The sequence below is a fragment of the Athene cunicularia genome, assembly GCF_003259725.1.
Source record: "Athene cunicularia isolate RWA chromosome 2 unlocalized genomic scaffold, athCun1 chr2_part1, whole genome shotgun sequence".
In the NCBI taxonomy this organism is placed as follows: domain Eukaryota; kingdom Metazoa; phylum Chordata; class Aves; order Strigiformes; family Strigidae; genus Athene; species Athene cunicularia.
In genome coordinates this window covers 149,898,345-149,924,543 of record NW_020799095.1, presented here as the reverse complement: position 1 = coordinate 149,924,543, position 26,199 = coordinate 149,898,345, and the positions used below count along the sequence as shown (strand labels likewise).

The 26,199-nt window shown below is 37.5% G+C and overlaps 1 protein-coding gene across 1 annotated transcript in view; it reads right to left on the bottom strand.

Annotated features, from left to right (window-relative positions):
* DENND3 (DENN domain containing 3) overlaps nt 1-22,482 on the bottom strand; it is a 36,846-nt gene extending 14,364 nt beyond the window's left edge. The window contains exons 1-13 of the mRNA XM_026841530.1: nt 22,477-22,482; nt 20,921-21,194; nt 20,064-20,179; nt 19,415-19,554; nt 14,283-14,394; nt 11,582-11,701; nt 9,899-10,117; nt 8,263-8,384; nt 7,649-7,804; nt 4,814-4,910; nt 1,975-2,078; nt 1,465-1,646; nt 297-818 (exon numbers count right to left, since the gene is read on the bottom strand). Coding sequence (XP_026697331.1) covers nt 297-818; nt 1,465-1,646; nt 1,975-2,078; nt 4,814-4,910; nt 7,649-7,804; nt 8,263-8,384; nt 9,899-10,117; nt 11,582-11,701; nt 14,283-14,394; nt 19,415-19,554; nt 20,064-20,179; nt 20,921-21,194; nt 22,477-22,482 — 2,170 coding nt within the window. The remainder of the gene's footprint in view (nt 1-296; nt 819-1,464; nt 1,647-1,974; nt 2,079-4,813; nt 4,911-7,648; nt 7,805-8,262; nt 8,385-9,898; nt 10,118-11,581; nt 11,702-14,282; nt 14,395-19,414; nt 19,555-20,063; nt 20,180-20,920; nt 21,195-22,476) is intronic.
* Between the last annotated feature and the right edge of the window lie 3,717 nt (nt 22,483-26,199).

Genomic DNA, 26,199 nt, shown 5'->3' with positions numbered 1-26,199 from the left:
ACACAACATGAAAAACTGTAAAGGGTCTGCTTTAAATATATAAGTAGATTCCTTGTCTTTATTGTGGATGCAAATACAGACATTCTTGTACACATTAAATCTATTATCCATAATTATCCTAATTAAACAAAATTGGCCATAAATCTCACATACTGTGAGTTTTTAGAGGGCCATAAAATGTTTAATTATCATTAAAAATAACTGGAGACAAAAAATTTATTTTGGTTCACAAAAAATGGTTTGAAATTGTCATTGCCCTAGGGTTGATGGTCACTAAAAATGTATCTTTTACTCACCTACTGTTAGGGCATCAAATAATCGATGTATAGTGTCTATATCTTTGACAATCCCAGATTCCTGGATTCGCTTCACAAAATCATCCAGTTGCATGTGTGTTTTTGGCAATTCAAAATTTTTTACATGGTCATCTATTTTCAGAACTTCTCTCTGTTTTTCCATCACTCTACTTATCAGCTTCTTCAGCTCAGGTTTGCGGTCTGCTTGCAAACGCTCAGACGGAGGCATGGTTTCCACTATTTTTCTTACAAGATCAGTAGGGAAAATTCTTAAGTCTGTTTTATCTAGGTTCTGAAAGTCAGAAAGTGCATTTAGTAATTTCCCTTGCATCAAGCTAATAAGTCCCCGGAGGTAGAAGTACCTTGCCAGCAATGCTGAGCTATCAGGTGGTAAAGTATTTATAGCTTTGCTGAGATGGTTGAAGAAGTCTGTATAGTAAGAGTGAACACACTGGAACATCAGAGGAAAGTGAATTTCTGGTATTTTGAATGTACTGACTGATTTGAAGGGCATTTTTACAGCTAAAACCAAACAAACAGAAAGTACATTGATTAGTATAAGCAGTGAGTAAAAGTTCAAGTATCTTCACAACCAGCAATATTACAAACAACAAAAAGAATCCCCATCACAGCAACAAGCAATTTCATCACACAAAATTCAGGTAAGATCACAGTTGTGCTAGGGACACAAATATATTTCTATGTATGTCCATCGTTCTTATTTTCAGTATATTCCCTAACCTGATAATGTCAATTCTTGGAAACGAAATTTTTAAAAAAATGTTAAAAGAAAGGAAAAAACAAAACCCATGCAGTTTCTATAGGACTTGCTTTGTTAAACAGTGCTAAGCCTAGGCCTCTGTTTAAAGGTAGTGGAGAACTAGACGTAAGGTGGGTGAGGACTGAACATGATTACTGACTCATGAAGCAATTCTCCAATATCAATCCTTTTGTGACCAATTGGGCTTCTGAGGTACAGCAAAATTTACAGCAGGCTACAGACTGATTTGACATGCAAGGAGAAGCACAGACAGTCCCCAGCTCAAAATGACTCAACTCACCATTTCTTTCCAGCATCTGACACTATTCCTGTGAAAATTATTCAGTGATGTCACCCATAAAGACAACAGAAAAGACACTGTATTTGTTCAACATATTCTTGCCTTACCAACACCTGTTTCTATTCTTCGAAGTGAGGAATTTCTAGTAGGGCCCTCTGGCAGCTTGATATCTTGCAGATTAGGCATACTGATTACCATACGCCTACTAATCCTGTACTGTGGATTAAATAGTTTAGAAGCCATTTTCTCCATAGTCAGTCTTCTCGGGGTATGAAACATCAAGTTTAATCTGAGAAAAATAAAGATAATATATAAATAGTTTTAAATTCAGTATAAATACACACTAAATTACTACTTGATTGTGTGTGTGTGTGTGTGTGTGTGTGTGTGTGTGTGTGTGTGTGTGTAATAGTATAAAATTACAATTATAGTACCCATTTACAATTTCAACCATGTCCATGGCTGGACACAATCATATCACCTTTTTACAGTAATCTTAACAAAATGGCCTATCAATTAGTCATAATCTTACTCACAGATGACCTGATCTAATACCACTAGAGTCAAAAGGACTTTTACCACTGATATCACCGGAATAAAGAAGAAGAAAACTTTACCTATCCTCTTCAGACTGGGTACTCAACTCAAGTCGAGCGAAAGCATCCATCTTTCTGTTCAGACGAGCTTTAAGGAAAGAGTGAAACATGTAGGTCTCTACAACCTGTGAGACACAAACTAGTTAACCGTGGATCATTTACAAAATACATTTTTATTAGCATGTTTTGCTTATTTTTATTACCTTTACATATGCAAAGCTGAGAAATTCCAATTCAGCAATCGCAAAACTAAAAATATTTTAAAACTTCAACAACAGAAAACTAACTCAGTTTCCATCCACCTTCTGTACTTTCATGATGCTTGCTTAGTGGCAAACAGTAATATCAGACCACCCTCCAGAAGATAAAACCAAACAAAAACGAAAAATACTGAGCAAAACAGAGACTTTTAGCTACAGGTTTAACAATATATTTTCTGCCTGTTAGTAATTGCTCATTAATATTGTCTATGGTTTGGAATAAGAAGTTTGTGGCACTCTAACATTGTGCCATCAAACTGAAAAGACAAGCAAGACATCTTTTCTTCTGGTAATGCCCCTAATTGTTCCCTATTCAGGTAATTATTGTGGTGTCATCCAGAAATAATTTCTAAAAGGTCAAATTGCTACTTTTATGATAGAGGACACCAAAAAAATTTCGTATGAATTAAAAATTAAAACAAGATAAAAGCTAGGATCTGAGGCAATACAACATGTGTACTATATAAATATTAGTTCTAGCATAGGGCTTTTAGTATTGTTTGAAATAATTCAGAAAACTAATCCATTCAGCAAATCAAATGTAAACTTCATCACAAGACAATATTGTTATAACCAGAAATCCTGTCTTTATGTTTATACAACCGCTAGCCTTTACAAACTTACTAACAGAAAGACAGTTGTATCTTTGAATGTAACTCGGAAAAATTACTTTGGTTAATGATATAACTCAGAGGCTTGCCTAAAGTACCCTCGTTAGTCTTGGAGTTTAACACAGGACACAAAACAAACCTACAAAAAATACAACCCCAAAATCCCACTGATCAGACATCACTGTATTTCTATGATGCTTTTAAAAAGCAAATGAGAAAGATTTATAAGTAATCTAGGTACTCTGAAATTAGAAGAAATATTTCACCCACAAATAGGTCATTCGTATTCAAGATGCCTCTTATCAATGCATTTGCAACGTAAAATGGCATCTACAAAAGCATTAAGGTTTCTGCTTTTAAGTATTTCTCCAGTAGATGGCATATTTTGTTGGCAATTGTATGTACAGGAGATAAGCTGCAGGAACTGAAAGAATTCTTTCTAATGGTTTCTGGAGTTCTCTTAATATAATTCTAGATACCACTAGTACCTACTCCATATTGTGTTATCTTCCAAGATTTACTTGGAAGCAAACCTGCCACTATGTTATTTAGTGTTTAAGTGAGTCAACTGCTCAAAGCTCTTCTGAAATATGCACATGTGAATTTTAAATGAATTTTAAATTTCAATTAATAAAGTTATCTATAGCATTAGAAATGGCTACTGAAAATATTTTCATGATTTCTATTAATTTGAAATCTTAGTCAGAACATTTGTGATTAATTTTTCTCCTGATGACACATTAATAGGTTCTTTTTAATTTTTCCTTTTTGTTTGTTGTTTTTCTAAGAATGTTTGCTAGTGTTGGAAGCTTTATCCACCAAACACTAGTTCCTAATTAGGATTAATCAGTTTGTTATCTTTGAATTGACAGATATTTTGTCAAGTTTAGCAGCTACCACTTAAGTAAAATGAGACACTTTTCTGAACGTTTCCTTTGCACACTGGTATCTCCTTTAAATGGATGTTCAGAAACTTTTCTTAGCACGTTTGAAGTCAGAAACAGGAAAGAAAAAAGGTGTTCTCAACCATGACCTGCTCAAGTTAACGAGCAGAGTTTTTTGTCAGTTATAGAACAGTTAATCCAGAGAGCCAACTGCCAAATTCTAGTGGCAAAGGAAACCTCCTTGATCTTCAGCAGATCAAGTTTATGCTAATGGAAGGATGAAGCTGATCAGGGCAGGTGCAAAAGGGACTCAGGGCTTTTACAGGAAAAACTCCCTATCCCTACAGGGTTTCCAACTATCTAATGTATCTCATAAACCCAGTTAGCAGGAGGGCTAAGAAAAACTAAGTGGGGATTTCAGGTTGTCCTCTGGCACTCCTGGGTGTGGCCAGAGGCTATGCACTATTTCAGTATTATTTCATGGGTTTCACCAGCACTAAGTTACAGTTCTATTACCTGATAAAATTGGTTTAGCTTCATGTGCTTATGTCCCTCAAGCCCTGTCACACTGCAGGCCCTAAGGACACCAGTGCCACTCTGAGCAGCACACATGCACTGTGAGGCGTTGGGGGAAAAGGCTCATGGCCTGGAGCAAAGCAGGCATCCTCAACTCCACGCCCTGTTGTTCAGGCTGCAGATAAAGCAGGTACTTTGATTTGCGTCATTTCAGCTCCCTTCTGCTGTGCTCAGGCTTGCTGAAAACACGTCTACATATGGGCTTCAGTCCAAACAGTTTGGACAAGTGCCTGTGCTTAAAATACAGTTTTGATGTAGCTTTACTGACCATCTGCCAGAGGTTAATCTCATCCCCAAGGAATTACATTTAATTTGCTCTAGAATTACAAAGTACCTTACTCTCCAAAATGCTGTCTATTATTTTATCTGTTTATAGTAAATAAAATAAATTTGGTAAAGCATTCTGTCAAAGTTGGTGGTTCAACAACATCACAGGAATCAAACTGTGACCATTCTATTAATATCTGGCATTAATCCTAAAATACAGATTAATAACAGAGAATCACAACATAGTTAACACTGAATTTACCTTTTTGTAAAATGGCTGGTCTCCAATTGCCCTTGTTTTCAGAAATTCTTCACTGTTAAACACTCTATGTTCATAATTTAGATGGTCTTTTACCTCCCTGGAGACAAAAATAAATAAATAGATAAATATGCTTAGAGATTCGTAAGTACATTGCACTTTTGCAGTAGCAGCAGCCCACTGTACTAGAAATACACTGCAGCATCAGAAGGCAAAATAGAAACATGCTGCAGTATCAGAAGGCAAACTCAGTTTTAACGAAAAAAGTTACTGAATCATAGAAGAATGCAAACTCTTAGAAGGTGTAAGACAGGCTACCTGCTGCCACTGCCATTTCAAATCAGCAAATTCACTCGGAGCCTGTGGGATCAATTTTAGTAACCCACAGAGGAGAATCTATATATATAAAGTCATGATTTAGGCTCCAATCCTGGAATTACATTTACATCACATAAACCCCCTCCTGAAGCACTAAAATGACAAGTGTACCTACCCACACATGCAATTTGAAATACATGATCTGACCTGACACTGTCCCATTACATTGCATCTGTAACATGCACTTGAAATATTCTAGACTATGTAATTTTTTTGCTGCACTCTCAAACTCTGCTCGTGAAACCAGCAATACCTGGCAATCGTGTTAAACTAGGGAGACAGAACTACTGAAATAAAAGAGAAAGCAAGATAAAAAACTGATGCGTATTTTGGTATATGCATGGTCACAGCAGGGCACTATAGCCTCACAGCAGAGGCCCTCTACTATCCCTGCAAAACCAGATATCAGTAGTAACTTCTGTGCCCTAAAGGTGAGCCAGAAATGTTGGTTTATTAGGAGCAGAAAGTGGGAGTTATTCAGAAAAAAAGCTGCTTGTACAAGGTATTTATCTGTGCAAGTGACTAAAATCGGGGCTCTCTTATTATTACATCTTATTTCATCTACTCATGCTGGGTATTGAGGAGTAAGAAGTTCCCATGAAAACACAGGAATGAAGAAAATAAACCGGTGAGCTAAAATTTGAGTGTAAAAATAAAAGGGGATTCTCATACCCGTGCAGAGAACTGACAGGCCTATACACCTCTTGTTTTTCATAGATCATTGATCAAAGCCCATTAACAGTTTATCAAGCATTATGGGTTCAGACAAAAAGATGGTTGGTAAAAGTACATAGTTCCACATAATTCTACGTAATTTAGCATTGTTTGCTTTAAACGTGGAAACTCTACACGCACAAAAATACTACAGGGCTTCACTGAAGACAGTAAGAAATGGCAGCATAACTGGATCAGAGATTTACTTTCCTTCACTCCTGGACGCTGGTAGATATAGCGTTAGAAGACAGAAGAAACAAGGCTGAAAAAAAGAACAAAAAAAAGAAAGTTTGAAGGAAGGGAGAAAGAAAGCAAGAGAAGAATCAACCCCTTCGCAAAATGTATTATCTCTTGGAAAGCAAAGCATCTGTTCATTGTAGCCAAGTGTTTAGTGCATTAGAGTGCGAGGCTCTTAGCAGCAAAATGCATTTCTCCTCATCTTTATCTGGAACATATTGTTGCCAAACACTAAAATCCAGCAAATCCCACAGTGGTAGCACATCAGGTTGCAAATGCATTTCAGTTTCCATACCCAACTAGCTGTAAAGTCTGCTCTGTCCTCCACACCCAGCAGCTATTGTCCTCCTGGAGGGCCCAACCACTTGTATCAACACTCCTAAGTTGATCCAACAAAAGCCAGCAGGTCAACAGAGACCTGGTATTTGGGCTATATAAATTAACCCAGTACCTTCTGACTGAAAGTGTTAGGGAGCATTCATGTAAGCAATTTGGTAGCTGATCCAAAGGGAAGCACCATCTCCAGGAAGAGGCAGAAAAAAATAGCAGGGGATGGTTATCTGCTCAGCTATTTGCAGACCTTTGTATGCATAATTAGTTCATTTTTATATATATATTTTTTTATAAGTAGTTTCATTTTCATGGTTGAGTATATAGTGACTATATAAAAAGTGAAGCATATGCAAACCAGCCATCCATTTTCTGCATTTTTTAATTTTTTTTTTTTTTTTTTTTTTTTTACAAATCACCTACCACACTTGCATTCCCTCCCCAAATACAAGCAAATAATAGCAGATTTACCACCAGTACCCAGACTGATAAGATAAAGCAACTGGGTATCAGTGCATGACATTAGATTAAGAACAAGGAAAATTAGCATAGCTGGACCTTTTTCTAGAGAAAAAAAAAACAAAACTACTCCACATCACTGTTATAATGTCTGTCTCAACCACAGCAGATATCCAACATTTCTCATTGCAACACTGTGACCTTGAGCTTAGAGCTCCTCTCCCTCCTTCATTCTCATGTGGTTGAACTCTCCAGATGTCTCATCATTATCAGCATTTGTTCAGTTAGCCAAAACACACCTGGGTGTTCTCAGCTCTTGATCCTGCTTTCAGCTCTTCTACCCTGTCCCAGTTAGTATTCATTTTCCTCTAAGAAGAGCGACCAAGACTGTCTAGTTACAAACTGACCCCCGCACTGGGCTTTAAGCTTTTCTACTTACAAAATACGAGGACTGCACTTTGCTTCCTGGAATCTCCATACAAGAGACATACAATTTCAAAATTAGAACAGTTTTATCTAAGATGTCTTAGCAATGTATATGTACTTGAATACATTAATTATTGATAATCCAGCAGGCTATCAGGATGTTCTTCTCATATTCCCTCACAAAACTTGAGAGATTTAAAAGTATCTATAAACAAAGTAAGAGTATTTTCAGTGACAGAAGTGTCTTAGCTAGCAGCATATGCTCTTGTAATAAAAAATACTGTATCCACTCACCTGAAAATATTAACAATTAACTGCAAAGTCGTTTGCTGAACTTCTGTATTCAGTTTCTGTTGCCAAGCCCTTCTACGCATTTGGAGTTCACCAAGGTCTGTGCTGGCTAGGAGATGGCAGAGCTCTAGATCATAATGCAGCTGAAGGCTTTCCACTCTACACAGAGAAGAAAATTATCAAGTTACACCCTAACACCTTCATTCATACCTTTTAAAGTAAAAAAGTCATTTAGGCCTCACACATCTTTCAGCTAGACAAAGTGCAAGATTGATTTGCAAGTGTTGACAAGCTAGCAAAATTCCTGGAAGTCCTACTAATACATGTAAATCACAGTACACTCAGTCTTCTGTGTAAAGTAAAGTTCAAGAGAATAATTAGTACCAGTAATAAAAAAGAAACATGCATTACAGGTATTGCAAAATAATATGGTTATGATTACAACTGCATAAAGTTACCTGTATATTAATTTAATTTTTCAATTTGCCCTTATCAAATACAGCGGGTTTTATATGAATGAAATAATATAGTAATAAATAATATAAAACAAAAAACTTAAAAAGAGGGTCAGGCATGATTATTGCACTACAATAAACACAACTTCAACATCTTTTCACCTTTTTATGAAAGCTTCTGCTGCTTGTGCTGGAACATCTGGAATTTCAGGTTCCTCTTCAGCCATTTTTGAATGTGTAATATCTCCATTATCAATATTAATTAGAATTAAGTCTTCAGTTTCCTTTTAACAAAAAAACCCAGAATGACTCCAAAATATACCTCTATTGTAAAAACCTTTACTACTTATTTATGTAGTCCGCAGGCAATGAATTATTTCAGCAAGAAGATAAACCAGAAAACTGATATTTTTCCCTCCCAACTAGAAGATCATATGGATAACAAAACAATTCATTTCAAGAAAAATAAATGTCATTAAATTAATAGATACTAATTTCTGTACACAAACAGTTGGTAACCTAATATATTCTTCATACGATACCAAATTAATACTGGATCTAAGCTTATCCTTGAAAAGGTGTACAAAGATATGTACAAAACTATATATATATATGTATATATATGTATATGTGTATATATATATATATATATATATGTATATATATATATATATATATATACACACACATACACACACAAAGAAATTCCCTGAAAGCTAATTTATAGCATTTACTCCTTTACTTGCCCTGTGGGGTGACTGACAGAGGGAGTGTTTATGTATTAGAGTCTCAAGCACAGGAGCACATGCTAATGTGCAAAAAGTCACATGGAGGTAAAGTCCATGCTGCTCTCTCAGTTTGCAATTTAAATAACCTTAAAGATCAGACTGTAACACAGTATATATAAACAAACATAAAATCTTACAAAGTATATCAAAAGAAGATTGTATTTTCTAATCTGTACTTATTTGTCATAGTGACTTCATCTTACTGCTAACCAAAAAGAAAAAAATTATCTATTTCATCTTGGCTTAATTCCTTGCTCATTTTGGACTTGACTAGATAGACCAGTTTAACTTTGTCTGATAGTCGGCTGGATTAATCTAATATAGACTTGCAGTTTTTCTGTGTTTGGTTTCAAACACTCACAGAAAAACCTGTGAGATACCCTCAAAAAAGTGTGTTTTCATTAGCCCTGCCCAATGAAGCTGAGTTTTTATCAAAACTTTTGGGGCAACCAAGATTAATGGTACCCTCTGAAAGAGGCTTAGTTAAATAAGGTTCTGAAAAAAAAGATGATAGAAAAACCCTCAGAAAAATGGTGAGATTATATTCTTTGCACTGCTTTTCATTTCTTATTTTATTAAATAATTCACCATGGGCTACAGCAGCATCATTAAGAGTATTTTCAAATGCATGCTCAATTCTTAACCCAGATTTAACCCTGGAAAAGGCACCTAATTCATCACACACAATTCTTTGAGCAAAAAATAACCTCAGTAATCTGAAGGGAAACTATTTATATGATACAAATGACATGTAAGTAGAATTTTTCCCCAAATGAAACTTGAACTTGCAAAAAATCATGTTATCCTGCAAAGAAAAGAAAAGTAAGGGATACATCAATAAGCTTTTTCCAGTAAGCCACTGGACACATTAGTATGGCTCCATTACTTTTAATTTCTTCACTTCTCACACAACTAAATAACAAAAGCAAGTTTCTAGATGCATCTGAAAGAAGCACAGTGACAAATGCACTGAACATGAACAGCAAGGGTGGTAAGAGCATAAAACGTACCGTACTAACTTCTTCAAAATGATCAATATGGCATCCCATAAGAAAAGACGTCGGGGCCATTACAAAATCCAGCATTTGACGAGACAGAATAGGCACAAAAGTGTGTTGCCACTGAAGAGGATGAAGGTACAACATAAAGCATTCAGCAACAAGCGTCAGCAGAGCCCAATCAGAAGAGAAGAAAACTATTCTCTGCTCAGTCAAAATACAGGTCATTATCTGGAAAAAAAAAAAGCCAAAATGCTAAACAGTTATGAAGAGTTATACCTAGACCATACAAGATATGTGCAAAGATTTCAGCTGCTTGCAAAACTCAGCTCATGTGTTCTGTTTTCTAATGCCTACCTTACATATGTGTAAATTGAAATAACATCCACTTAAGAATTCTTACAAAATTAAGAGAAGAAAGCAGAAAAGGAGAGAAAATTTAAGTGATGCTGGAAGTCAATGACAGTTTTGCCACCAATGTGGCATGGTTTAGCTGGAATTACTGAGAAGAGCTGCCGCCTTTCTTCCACAGTATTAGACTGTAAAATGCCTGAAATAAGTACTCAGATGAAAAATATAAGCAAACCTGTCTTTGATGATGAACACAAAGACTATGTAGGTTTTAGACATCTCAGCCAAACATCTGTTCAAGACTCCAGCTAGTCACATTCCTTACAGTGCCACCGGAGAGCTGTGCTTTCACAGAGCAATTCAGAAGCCATCTGGAGACGTCCACTCTTTTCCACTTACAGAGAGGGACCCAATGGCATCTAAGCACCAGACTCAGATACCTCAAGTTAGGTGGGATGAATCCAAGCCAAGAAGACTAATGGCACATGTGGGACATCCCACAGAGGTGCTAAACAAATTCCATGCTCAAGATGCACCAGTCGTAGAGGACCATTAGAACAGAATAGACTATTTCAGTCAGAAGTGTTGTTCATAACATGCACAGATGGGCAGAAGCCCACATGGGTGGAAGAATGGGCGTATCCAAAAAAATAAGGCAATATTGCCTACTTTCAGGACTGAGGAGGTTTACAATCATGCCTGGAAAGAGGCCTCTAACCTGCTCTTTTTAGGGGAAGTGGCACCAATAATACTGCTGATGTTGAGCAACCTAATCTAACTCCACAGGTGGCCTATAAGCAGAGAACTGCATCAGAAAATCTGCAAAGGACACCCCCAGCCAAACCAATTGCAAGATCCTACGAAGCACTGAAAAATTTCTTTACAAATAGCTTTTTCTGTTTTCTTGTCTTTCTACACCATTTACACTTTATTTCTATGAGAACGTTAACTGTTAACAATCCATCCTACAGGTCTCTCTTAGACATGAAAAAGGTTCTTATGAATCTTGTAAAAATGCATGTAATGACAATTCAAAATAAAATGTGTCAATTTAGCTTGGGTATTTACATTTTAAAATATACACTTAAGAAATTTAGCACCTATTGCTAAACCACAGGAGAAATCCAGTATGACTCAGTCTAATCTGGTCTATAAATTAAAAAAAAAAAACATAATGAGACGTATATTTTACTGTGCCATGTTTCTAATATTCAGAACTAACACTATTCTGAATTCCTGAGTTTACAATGGTTTTTTGGTAACTAAACATCTCGATTTTTTATAAACCACAAATTACCAGCACTGTCAATCACTAATACATTTTTAAGTATCTGTTAATTTTACCTGCAGCACCTGCTCTGGCTTGAAACACAGCAATGGAAGATGAAGATCCAAGTCAATAATAGGACTGTCCGGATCCTCTCGTGAAGGAATTATTATTTGAAGTGGTTTCATATTAAATACCTGTAATAACAGATGTTTTCCATTTACTTCTTAATGAAGATGTTCCCACAACACATTTAATGGGGGATTTTAGTTCCAACTACAACGTATTAATTGAGAGAAGACAGATATTTGCATATTGCAGAAAACTGGAATAGAGAAGGAAATATTAAAAGACATAATAACTACTTTGAAAGATTAACATGGACTTTTGACTTCTTTAATTCTTATAGGTTGTCTAGCCAATAAAACTTAAAATATATATATATATATATATATATATGTTCTTTTAACAGAATTAAACTCGCTTTGTAACAAGCATAATAACATAATGGAATTTATATTTGTAGGTACAACTGGGAAATCAAAAGTACTGATAAAATTAATACAGGAATTAGAAAAAATATGAGCCAAAGAAGAGAGCATCGATGCTCACATTAAGATGACAGAACAAGCCAAAACAAATGTGCTCTTTCAGTTCTTCAAATACCCCAGCTGAAATCTCTGGGGGGCCAGATCCTGTGAGTGCTGCATACTCCAGCACTTAGCAGCTGGTTTAGCTCATCATTCAGACAATCTTCCAGCTATGCTATTTTTTTCTCTGCTCCTAACCCCTCATCCCAGGGTCAAGGAAAGCAGCTAAGGAGAAGCCCATGGCTGAAGCACTGCTTCCCTAGAAGCCATTTTAGTAGACCAAAGAGAGAATGTGCTGAAATCACTGACTCAGCTAACATCTAGCTTGACTTGGGAAGTGTTATAAAGAAGAAAATACAGCCCACACATCTCAGCTTCTACACTGAAGACAAATGTTTATGTGAGTTTCTCCTCTCAGCTAGGTCTTAGCCAGGCAGCAGCCAATACAGAACATTTAATCTACTTACCAGAACATTTAACCCACTACACACTGTTCTGCTTCCCCAGAGCCAGAGACAATAAAAGAACAAGTCCAGAGCTGAAATCTGTTGCTGAAACAACATGTACTTTGGCCTCTTTTCTTTCTCAGGGGCTGAACTGCCTCTCACTCACATGACAGCACATCCACCCATCATACAATCAAGACAACAGCCATGAGCATCTGCATCAGGCAGTGTGTCTCGGTATCACAGAATGACAGAATAGGCTGGGTTAGAGGGAACTTTAGAGGCCATCAAGTCCAACCCCCCTGCAACAAACAGGGACATCTTCAACTAGATCAGGTTGCTCAGAGAATCGTCCAGCCTGACCTTGAATGTTTCCAGGGATTGGGCCTCTACCACCTCTCTGGGAAACCTGTGCCAGTGTTTCACCAACCTCATCATAAAAAATTTCTTCTTTATATCTAACCTAAATCTACCCTCTTTCAGTTTAAAACCATTACCCCTCGTCCTATCACAACAGGCCCTACTAAAAACTCTGTGCCCATCTTTCCTGTAGCTCCCTTTAAATACTGAAAGGCTGCTCTAAGGTCTCCCTGGAGCCCTCTCCAGGCTGAACAATTCCAACAGGTCCATGTCATTCTTGTACTGAGGACCCCAGAGCTGGACACAGGGCTCGATGTGAGGTCTCACAAGAGTGGAATAGAAGGGGAGAATCCCCTCCCTCAACCTGCCAGCCATGTGTCTTTTGAGGCAGTCCAGGATACAGTTGGGTCTCTGGGTTCTGAGTACATTGCCAGTTTTTGTCCGTTTTTTTTCCACCAGTAAACACCAAGTCCTTCTCCTCAGTCCCTTCTCTCTCAATCCCTTCATCCCCAAGCCTATATTGACACCAGGGGTTGTCCTGACCCATGTGCAGGACCTTGCACTTGGCCTTGTTGAACCTCATGAGTTTCACATGAGCCCACTTCTTCAGCTTATCCAGGTCCCTCTGGATGGCATCTCATCCTTCGGGCACATGAGCAGCACCACTCAGCTTGCTGTCATCTGCCAACTTTCTGAGGGTGCACTCAATTCCACTGTCTATGTCACTGATGAAGACATTAAACAGTACCAGTCCCAGTACAGACCCCTGAGGGACACCACTCATCACTGATCTCCATCCGGACATCGAGTCCTTGACCACCACCCTCTGGATGTGACAATCCAGCAAATTCCCAACCAGATGGGGAACTCCCACACCTTGGCTGAATGATAGTTACATGATTTATTTGAGTTTATACGTGTACATTCAATGAGATGGTAACGGCATACTGTTCAGGTGAAAGGTAAGCTTCCATTCTTACAGAGTAGTTACAGACTGGAGCTTCCCACCGTTTCTAGCAGATTATGTGGGCTGTCCCTCTAGAAACCAAAAACTAGATTATGCTGTTCCCAGACCTATTCAGGCATCATTTCAGGCAGTAAATACTTGAGCCAAATCCTTCCTAGAAGAGGATTAAAAATTAAACAGTGTGACCAACTGGTATGCCAGTGCTCAAGCCCGCACTCTGGTCACACTGTTATTTCATGTACTAATAATGCAAAGCCTTAATTTCAAAGCACAGGTATTGACATCAGTTTTATATCAGCAAGCAAAATCTCCGACCTGACAGTGAAAAACGTCCCCCAGTTTATAGAAAACATCACCTTAGTGCTTTATAACACATGATGTTAAAGTAATTATGAAATTCAGCATCATTAATTACCAAATGGAGTGGTCCTGGCGGTGGGCTGGGTATTAAAAATAATTTTGCTGCAAATTCTTTTATGTGCTCCTCAACATCTAAATCCTTGAAAGGTCGCAGTTGCACTAGTAAGCTGAAATTAAATTACAGAAAATTACTTATAAATAGTAACATGCAAACAGAAAAAAAAAGGAGACATTTTGCTGATAATGTAGAACTAAAAAATATTAGGAGCAATGAAGCTATTTTTCCAGCTAATTAATTTCTAATTTATTAGATACTTTAGCAACTCCATTTAATTTGAATGTTGCTGCTGTGTCAGAAGCAGGTTTTTTTACTTCCATACATAACCTACTACTGCATCCTATATATCGGAGAATGCAGAGGGCACATGGGGTCTCTTGATGGCAAAGAAAACCTAGAGGTGAGATGCAGTTAAATGAAGTATCTTATAGAGATTGCTTGAAGAACAAACCACCCACAGCTGCAACACAGTGCCATGATTCCCATCCCAAGCATCAAACACCAGCTCTGAGATGGAAAACGAGGAAAAGAGAGGTTGTAGACATGGGCTTAACTGCAGAGGAATGTGAAGCAAGAGCCATATTAAATATTAAAAATGCTAAGCATAAGGCCCAGGCCTCCATGAACATGGTCCTTTGCTATTGTTCCTACCCATACAAAGAACAAATACAGTTGTGCAAATCTATCACATGTTTCTGGTTTAGAACTGTATTACCCGAGCTGTGCCAAAGCCACAAAGGTCATGCAGTTTATAATATATGCCAGATCAATTAATGAACATTTAAACACACACTATCAAGACTGCAAATTGCTAAATCCAATGGCATTCCTGAAATGTAACAATAAAGAAGTTAGATATTTGTCATCAGAAAGGGCATTTTGTTCAATATAAGATTCATGTGCATGTTTATAGCAAAAAACCACAAAACAAACCTTTACAAAATCAGAAATTTAGGCCTACAAATCTATGTATACAGAAGCTAGGAACTTAATATGGTTATATTCTCCCCTGAGGTTTTATTTCAGCTTGCAGTTTTACTGATTTCTTGCAGAAGAGTACTTGCTCTTCAGGAAGAAAGTGGTCTAGAAAGCAACTGAATAGGACAAGAGTTACATTAGAATCCAGGACATCATATTTGTGTATGGCATTTAGATTCCTGAATAAAAATATTCTGTTATATATCACGGAACTTTTAATTGGATCAATGAGACATTTAAGTTTACTAAATTCACATTTGGAAACTGCTCTGGCCTGAGTACTAGGGCCTTACGTATATCCCCAAAAAGCCCATCAGCTATTTTGGGGCACAGAGAAGGGGGGGGAGGAATTTAAGAATTATCCAAGAAAACCAGACAGTAGAGTTTAAACAAATAAACACTTAGCAACGCCTTTGATGTGGCCTAACAGCACGGTAAACCTGCCTTGTTTTTCTCTCTTTTTTTTTTTTTTTTTGAGACGAAAAGGACATACCAACACATCCAGTAAGTATTATAACAGAAAAAACCTGATCCTGATGCTGAAAAAGCAGATGTACAGAAAGGATGGTAAGAGCTCTCTAATCAGTACACTGTGCCCATTAATACAAAGTAATAGCAGCTGACAGCTCTGCACTGCAAATGTCTGCTGAAATAAATGAAGTAATCTCTGAAACATTAAAGCGGAGGACTAAGAAGTTTATGAACCTTCCATTACCTCTATTAGCTGTCCACAGACGGATGTTTCAGAAAGCCTGAACATCTAAGAATAGGTCCTTTGTACTGTCTCAATGATGTAAGCTATTTGCACACTTCTACCTTTTTTCAAGGCAGCGGAAAGGACTAATACACAGGTTGGATGATTCACTGAATAGAACCTATTCATCCATCCAAGACAGGAGTTCATCTAGAAGGAGATTACTGCCAGAAACATTTCACTTTTCATGTTATGTAACAGACTGAGGTAAAATTACCTGTGCAAAGTGCCAAAGCCTCTCAATTTAAAACTGAGCCTTTTCAAATAATGATGTAGAATAAACCAACAGCTGCAGTGTTTTGAAATGGTCTAGATGCACATCTGCTTGCTTTGGAGAGAGGCAGACACACTCCATTCAAATTGTTCTGGATTTGGAAGCACTGTAAGCTAGTAATATGTGAATTAGTTATAAAATTAATTACACAGATTAATGAAGACGTTCGTTACTATGACGAAAGTTTGCAAGTTGCCCTTATGGTTCAAAGCACCTACATGGACTAATAATTTGACATTTACTTAGTATCTCTGTCTGGTCTCAGTTTTCCGTTGTGATTTCTACTACACTCTGCCATTTGAAAGAATTTAGGATCCCAGGTTTTATCTGGGAATGCTATGACAATAAAATACCTTTGAGTACTCTTCTGAATTAAACCAAGTACTACCCCACCTATAAGCAGTCCTGTGCACTGCAGGTCCTGGAGAGTATAAGCTATGCACAGCAGAATTCTGGAGGAAAATCAAATCTTTTGCTGCAAAAAGGTTCTGAATGGAAGCAGAACCCCTTTAGATGTTACTTCAACATCAGGCCTTATTAAATAACAGATAGTATTCTTCCACAAGTTCTCATGAGGAAAGGACGACACACCAGAAATAGGTGGTTCGAGGTCCACCAGCAAGTGTTTTCAAATCCCCAGACTCACAGAATGATTTATCAGTTGAAGCATCCTGCAAAACACCACTGAAGCATACCAAGGATGCAAGTGCACCATTGAACATGTTATTATTTGTTAAGTATAGGAGGCAGACTACTTGAGTAGACTCTGTCAACAAAAACATTTCATTAGATTTTTAACCCATTGGCCACCTGATTACAGGCATCCAAAATGAAAATAACTCCCTTTCTGGTTTACAAGAAAACAAATGTCAATTTTTGTAATGTTACAAAAAGCTGAAACACCCCCAGCTGTAAAGGACACTATGCTCAAAATATATTGAGGTCTTTACTGTAATAGCTTATATTCCATTCAGGACAGCCCCAAATCCCAGCAGCTCTTTCATGCCATATGGAAAGATTTCAGCAACACAACCAAAATAAGGAAAAATGGTATCTCTCCACCCCTTCCTTTTTGCCCATTCAAGTATACTCTGGCAAAAAAAAAAAAAAAAAAAAAAAACCAGATACTCTCAAATTATTTATCAAATAGTACCAAGGAAAATATGTCATATAAAATATGATTATAAGATTAAAAAACAACAACAACCAGAAGAAAAAAAAACCCAACCCAGAAGAAAATATAATAGAAACTTAATCAGATGAGTTTCCAGTACAGTGGGAAATGCCAGGACCAAATGCAGCTTTGTCACCTGCATTCCCCCTCTCCTGCCCATTACACACAGTTGCATCTCAAATCCAGATGCAGCAGCAAAAAGGAGAGAGAAGAGATGTGCAGCTGTATGATGCATTCCCCTGTTAAATGACCAGGCCAACACAGTACTAAAGTGGAAGGCTGTGTCCTGTTGAACCCCCTTATAATTATTCACATATTTACAACTCACTTAAAGGTTAAACGGTAGGTTACTGATAAAACTGAACTAACTCCCCTTAGAAACCAGTACAGACTCAGTTTAAAAGGAAAAGCTGTCCATAGTAATTAGCTTGGATGTTAATAAATAGTTGCAAAACCCTGCTATATATGATCAAGGCAGAGATGTTTAATTATAATGTTTAAAATAGCCACCTAGAGGCAGAAGTTAACTCTAGAGAGTTAACTCCACCTAGTTCCTGTTTGCTCTAAACAAATATGAGACCTAGAAACATTTCTGTCTGGAATTTTCCATGGGTTTCCTGAACATTTTCCCACTTCTCCCTTAGTGGGCTGTTTAAAAATGAATTCACAAATTGACTGTTTCTCCCAGCTCAGAGATGTCTCACTTCAGAGAAGAAATTATTTATGAATATACTACATAACCCACTGAGGAACACCACAACTGTAAAGCTGAGTCTATACTATTTCCCATCCAGTGGAAAGCTACTGTGAAGTAACAACCATACAGGTTGAGTTCAGAGCATAAAAGAAGTATGAATCCTTTTCTAAAGATTTGATATAAACAGAAAAGTACCGCAGCTCAGTATATAGCTGTAAGAGTTACGTATGCAGATTAACATTTACTTGAAATTTGAGACTATAAAAATGCAGCAATTAATTAGTTCCTGTAATACCCACGGCTGATGTAATTGACTTAAACATAAGGAGTGGAAAAAGTGATCTGGGCAGGAAAGGAGACAGGAAAACAAACATTTCCTTTTTATTTTACTGATCATCTCAGTTTCACACTAAATACCTAGTTTCCATCATGTCAAAGCCCTCAGTCCACACTCAATCCCTTTGCTAAGGCTCTGAAAATGACGGAGCAGAGGTAGCATGAATGGTACCAGTGGCTGCCAGAGTGACTCGTTTCTGATATCACAATTTTTTTGGAGGCAACATCTGAGCTGCCCAAGAGGAAGGCACTGCTTTGTTCTTCCAGGTCTTTCTTCATCTAAACCAGGGAAAGCCAGTCAGTGCTCCCACCAGATCCAAGCCCACAGAATTGGGAAAAAGAAGAGGTGCACAGGGTGGGGAAACCCAAGGGTATTCAGTGAGCTGTCTGATGTCATGTTGAGGCTGCTCTCCATGATCTTTGAGAAGTCAGAGAGATCAGGGAATGTCCCAGAGACTGGAAGGCAGATAATGTCACACCCATTTACAAGAAGGTCTTCAAGGAAGATCCAAAAATTTTAAGCACATTATTTCTTTGGGGCATTATTAAGAGGTTTTTTGTGCTTTCAAAGTGCTTTTCGCCATCATGACAAAATTATAATTAACTCTCCTTCAAAAAAACTCCAAAACCTTTAAGAAATATGTTCCCTGAAAATTAGTATTTTTCTAGACTTACCAAAAGCCTCAAAGAAGATGAAGACATGATAACTAATTTCCTTGATATTTAGTATTTGTGCTTACTGTCTGGGTAACATTCATATTACATTTCTTCTTTTCTTCTCCCACGCATCTCACGCTACCATAACATAAAACTAATGCCTGCTTTAGCATTATGCAGCTATCCTCACCACGACAAGCAAAATGATGTATTAAAACCTGTTATTTCCAGGAGAAGCGTACAGAATAGCAAGCCTTACCAAGAGAGACAGTCCTTGAGGGCATTAAAATATGGATATCTGGATATAACACAAATAGCAAATGGTACAAAACAGAGAGGCATCTTCCCAGCCTGTGCAGACTCCCAGTGGGCTTGTCCATTCGAGGAAATACAGCCATCCTGCAAGAAAACTACAGATTAATGTGTTTATGTTCACCACAAATTTATGGCTGATATTTTCTTGACAGCCCTAGAGATGTGATACCCAATTCCCTCTAAATTTCAAGGACATTTGGATGGCTATCTCCCTTAAACTCTTCAGAAAAATGTCAGCCTACAAGACTTAGACATATATAGTAAAAAGAATTTCAGTATAAAAGATGTTTAGAAAGAACACAGGGTACAGTCTTCACCAGAAAAAACATCCAAGGGGTAAAGTCTGCTCCTAAATATTCACAACTCCTAATTGAAATCCATAACAGTTTTTCCTAATGCAATCCTGTCCAATGTACTTAATTTACAATGGCAATATAAAGTATGATTTGTTCTGCATTCCTACTAACATAAAAACTTCTCTGTTAATTAATTTAATAAATTAATAAATTAAACCTGACATTATTCTCAAATTGGTTTGTTTTATTTTCTGTCTTTTAATATATTTCAGTAAGAGCATGAGTTACATAACATACTTGCATAGGCTGGTAGTACTGTGCAACAACACCGTATGTTCTGTTACCACAGACATCTGTGAAGACCAGGAAATGAATGTGGTCCTCTTTTGATTCAGAAGTTATATAAAGTCCTCCTGCAATGAAGAAAGAAACCTTTTTCTTAACTACATATTTAATTACAGCTGCTTGAAAAGCAATTCATGACAAATACTGCACATTTCCACTTAATTTCAAGAGAAATGTCTTAATTTTAAGGGATTAAGATGCACATACACAGTCCATTTTATCTAAGGGTTGTTACAAAGCCTGTAAGCTGCACATTAGTGAAGAAGCAAAAATATTATATAATTATTCTGCATTTTAAGTGGCAAAATACAATAGATGGGGTTTATTAACTTTTTATTTTTCTTTCAAGATATTTATAAGATTTGCAATAGTGAAACGCATGTTAAAATTTCTGCAATTAAACTTGGAGGAAACAGTCACTACTTCAGGTATATCTCAATACCAAATGAGAAGTGAAAGAGCACTCTGTCATTCTGGGGGAAAAAAAAAAATAAATTTAAAAGTGTGTGCACTTCACTCAAACCAAGATTTGCTAATAAGGACTAAAGTGACTTTTGGTTTCCCTCTTTTGCAGGTGTTGCTGCTACTATTACTAATAGACCTGTTTCACACAACAGAGCCACGCAACCCCATTCAGGTAACAGCTGCTTGCACCACTGACCTCCTCACATAGACACATTTTTTTAACACCATGAAATACAAAGAGACAGGGAAGATGATAATATTTAAAAAAAAAAAAAAAGCTGTACTATGGGCTAAGAAATATATAAGAAATCAATTCTCATGAAGAAGTGTGAACGCTACCATACCTGGGAAACATAGCTGTGGCAAGCCAATAAGATCAATGTCCTTTGGAACTGTAATATCTTCAGTGTCAAGTGCTTTCTGCTCCCCATTGAGACTCTTGACATTTTCAATCTTTGGTCTCTCTTTTTTCTTTCGGAAAGACCGGCGTTTACTTTTATTTAAGTTATGACCAGTGTTAATCACCTGAATATCATCTCTGCTGATAAATGGAGGCACAAATACAGAAAGAACTTCTGGATCAAGAGGAGGAAGACTTTTGGGTTTTCTTTGAGTACCCTAAAAAAAAAAAAACAAAACAAAACAACAAACAAAACCACTCAACCACTAAGTTGATGCTCATACTGATAGTTTTTTTAAACCATTTTTAGCCCTGTTTTCTCTCTACCCCCAGCACTGCAGGTTTAGAAAACATTTTTTCTTCTTCCTAAATTATTAAGTTTTTCCTTCTAATTTCTTGCTTTATGTATGTTAATGCAAGGGGAATACTCTGGGCTTTTTCAGTAGGCAAAGAATCATTCCTCATAATTCATAACACATCTATCAATATTATGCCTTTGGCATAAGAAAACTAACAAATATCAAATAAGATATTTCCTTTCCTGAAGTGTTAAGACATACTTAAGCTATACTTAAACACCAGTAGCAAGAGAAACCAGGCAACAAATAAATGAAAACAAAGAAAAATAGCTGAACTCCCTAGATAAATCTTTGTTCAACTTTAGGAAAAGCTACATTTTAACTCAGAGCAACCTCTATGGGAAAAAAACAACCCCAAAAAACCCCACACAAGCTTTCACAAGACAACTCCTAATTTTATAAGGCAATTAAGAAAATGCAATTAAAGACAACAATGACTGTTACAATAAACACAATTTTAAGACACCATATAACATGAATCTGTGAAAATTTCTCCACATATTGATGACTAAGTGGAACAGGCATCTCAAGAGCATGAAAAAAATTACATTTTTTAGTAGGCAGCTTTGTAAAGTACTCCTGCACTGAAAGACCCTGCTACCTCGCTATGAAAAATCTGCAGAGGTTGTGATCAGAAGAGGAGAATTCCTTGTACTCAGAAGCACTTTTTGTATTCTTGACCACATAATAGAGGTAAGTAGCTGTATTTTCAATTACTTCACTGCAATTTTAGTTCTTCCTGCAAGGTCAAAACAGCAAGTAAAAGCTTTGTTTAGGCAACGGATATTTGGAAACAGGAAAGGCGAGACTCACTGTGGCTAAAACGCTGTTTCGCTTTCAATTTTTTGGTAACTGATCCAAAGATCAATGAAGTATACGTGCTGCTTTTACCTTCAGAGATGATGCATCAGTATTACTTGTGTTTAAGATATTCCTTGAGAACCAATGCTGGCCTCTCTCATCATTTCCTTACTTTTTAAAACAGCTAAAACATACAAAGCTCTATTGCTTCACCGAAGCCAATCTTCCACCATCCAAATTTTGGAACAGAAAGTCTCAGCTTATTTGTTCTAGTAGACAACTCCACAAGTAGTCGTCTTCACATTTGAGCATCATAGGAAAAATGAGACGGAATACCTACCTTCATGATATATTAGTTACTGTATCTTAAGATCTACCATATTCTATAATAGGATACTTAAAAGAATCAATAAACTTCAGTAAAAATTCAACTTCAAAAATAAGAAGTGAAAAAACACTCTTTTACTGACACAGACACTGAACTAGAAAGAAAATAGAGTGGAAAAGGTAAAAGTTCAAGTAAGTATCCACTGGGATACTCAAAAGATAGCAATGAATTTTAAAAGTATGTTACAAATTGGGGTACTCAGTGCCATATCCCGCCATGCCAAAAACTTCCAGGTGTCATTTTCCTTAGCCGGCAGCTGACATCCATTTGAAGTGAAGAAACTCGAAATGTAGATAAATCCAACATGATCACTCTCAAAACAACATGCAGCTAAACATTTCAGAAGGAAATTAAGAATTAAAGCTCAGCCCTGAGGCTGTTATGCAAGAAAAACACAGACCTACTCAAACAGTAGCAATCTTAACTTGGCAGAGTGGCCCTGCAGAGGTTTTCATACAAAGTTGCTTTGACAGTGCAATCCCTGGCTTACACTGAAGGCATCTCTGTGCTACAAAGTGCTGGATGACAGCCAGCAATTTAATAGCCTCACATCATAACAGCTTCTAAAATGGAAGGTCCTTGATGTCTTGAACTACAACAGAGGCATTAAACACCATTTTTTTCCCACAGAACAGCGCTGTCAGCACTGTCACTGACCCAGTGTCTCAGTCGTCAGCATTCAAGCCAGCTCATATTAATGTCTACAGCCAAAGTCATATTTTCTTACCCTTTCAGTTCAGGGATAAGTGAATAGGCAGCAACAGAACAATATTCACTTGTTTCTACTATTCTTTGAACATTTTATATTCTCTGCTTCCACTCTTACTTCTTCATTTTGAAATGCTTCTCTTCTGTCGCTTTTTACTATCAAATGTCCTTGCATCATACATAGCTTCTTATAAACACTAATGCCTTTTCTTTCCTGTAATTCTGCAAGATTCCAGAAGTCAAGGATTTTATTCCATCCCCATTTACTGATTACATTCCTGTAACAACGGTGCTGTACATGACACAGATAAGAGACAGACCTTACAATGAGGACACTATTTTAGACACAAACAAGAAGTAGTGTGTTGAAACCACAGTTCACAGAGTGGTCTCAGCTACGTGGTGTTTCCTTGATCTCATTCTCCTCTTCCTATCACTGAAGAAGTTAATTTCACTTTGAACGTCATGAAAGAACTGGCTTCTTTAAGGAATAATTGGGCAGGGAAAAATATGAAGCCTTAGAAAAATCAGGTTAGAAGGGACCTCTGGACCTAGCACAACCCTTTGCTCAAAGGAGTGATAGCTTTGAAGTTAGATCAGGTTGCTCTGGGTCTTCTTCAGTCAAGTTTCAGAAATCCCACAGGAAGGAGATTCTGCCCCCGCCCCCCATGCGCTCCAGCCCTCACATAGATTAGCTTCTTCTGGTCTCACTCCTGTTTGTCAGCAGTTCTCTGGTGTCAAGGTACCCAAACATGGGACAGTATTCCAGATGTGACCTCAAGAGCATTGAGTAATAACAACAATAGTAACAATCCCTTCCCATCACCTGTGAGCTAAGGTCCTGAAGATGCAGGCCATTACAGTTACGTTTTACTGCCACAAGTGCACGCTGCTGAGTAGTGTTAAACTTGATCACACCTCATTTCTTTCACACTTGACAGCCAGCGCAGCATTACAGAAGGAGGAAAAAATTGGTTTGGTGGTTATGTCTGCATTAGCAGGGCCAGAAAGCATGATGCAGACACTGTGAGAGACAAAATCTGTACCACTGACTGTGGTAGGTTGATACAGAACCCAGCAATGGAGCCAAAAAGAAGATCTGAGCCATCTCACAGACAGCTTCCACATCATACTTGGCACATCAAAACCCAGCTTTACAGCTGAAGATCACTCAGGGGATAGAAGTCTTATCAGAGATGGCTGTACAATCTTCACTATTGCTATCACTTCACTATCTTATTCTTAAAAAAGACACACTTCCAACACTAAAAAAGTAATCTCTAGCTGAAAATAGCAGCCTTTGATCTCTTCATATTGAAATCTTAGAGTGACAATTATCTTGGCAATACAGACAACTGATGGGTGACAGCCCAGAAACTTCAGTTTCAGGAGTTTCAGTGCAAAACTGTATCTTTTCCTGGAATCCCCATTGACAACAGGTCAGTCATATAACACTTTTCTTACTTTGGGAGTGAGTTACATCATGTTCCTGCTGACTTCATTGATTTTATTACTCCGTACTGCAATAAAGTTAAGAATGCACAAACACACTTTCCAAGACTAGAATTTGAAGAACTATCAAGATCTTTATCCTGCTGTTTCATCTGTAAATATCAGAGATCCACTACTTTTCACTGAAATGTTCTTATTTTCTGTCAATAAGGTCTCTTTTTTCTACCTTCACTGAAATTAAGACACAAAACACATTCCACCATCTCCTCAAGTAGATAGTGCTGCAGAAACAAAAGGTAGTGGAGTAAATCTACAAACTTGTCCTAAGACAGTGATTGAAATTCCTGTGGTGCAACAGCTTGCAGGGACATTACTACAGTTAATATTGACAAGCGTAGGGACTACTTTGCTTTCTGACACTCCATTTTCCACCTTGAGCAAAGAAACAATTCAAAACCGGTTCATGTGAGCGGAATATCGGAACAGCTTCTACCTTCTGTATCCACTTTCTCATTTGCTGTTCAACAGGTTTTTTGTAAGCAATGAGATCAAACTGAGCAGACTGGAGTGAAAAAGAAATTCCCCTTCTTTCGAGTGTACGTCTCACACAGACGTCAAAACAACACATGCACACTGATTTCAGAAGTCTGGTGGTGACTTTTATGGCAGAACTATTTCCCCAATTTGAATGTATACATGAATGAGATCCTGAAATTTGGATCTCTGCTTAGGTGGCATCACTTAAGAAGTTGACATCAGCAAAAGCTGTCTCCTCAGCGAGTGAGTAGCAACAAGTTTAACAAAGACTTCTTTATCTAATGCTATTAGAGCGCAATCAAATTCAAGTTCAAGCGAGACAACCGAGATCCCTGGGAGCAACTTGGTTTTTCAGCACGTGCTGGCACCACCGCTACTCCCACAGCGGGGCGGCTCCTAAGTATGGAACCAAACCATCAGCACATTTTAACAAAGCAAAATCAGGAAGAGGAGCTTAATTGTTAACTCACATGTGAAGTGGCTCCAGTCATAAACAAATTATAAACCACATATTCAAAACAGACACCAAGCCATCAAGTTTTGCCGTATGTGAATTGCTCGAGTGGTGCCAAATTCAAAGCAATAAGCTCACTGGGATTTAGACCTTATGTTGTCCTAAGGATACAAGTTACCAGGCTTTATTCCCTTATCTTCAGTTTTTATCTCCAGTGGAAGATGGGAAACGTGATATCATCCAGTAAAGCGTATGCATTGTTCAAGCATTTTACTTTTCCTGCTTATTAAAGCCTACACTGCTTTTTCCATCTAAGCTCAGACCTTTGAAAAAGTGAAATTCCTTAACACCACTACCAAAACTATTCCTATTCCTTAACACCACCACCAAACTATCCCATTTGGTTGATGCTCGCCTGCCAAAACAAGTTTTCTTTAAAGTATCGCTGCTCTACCTGATTATTACAGCAACAAGGCAAGCCCTTAGTTCTACTCACGTCCGTACGGGGGCAGAAAGGCCCGGCC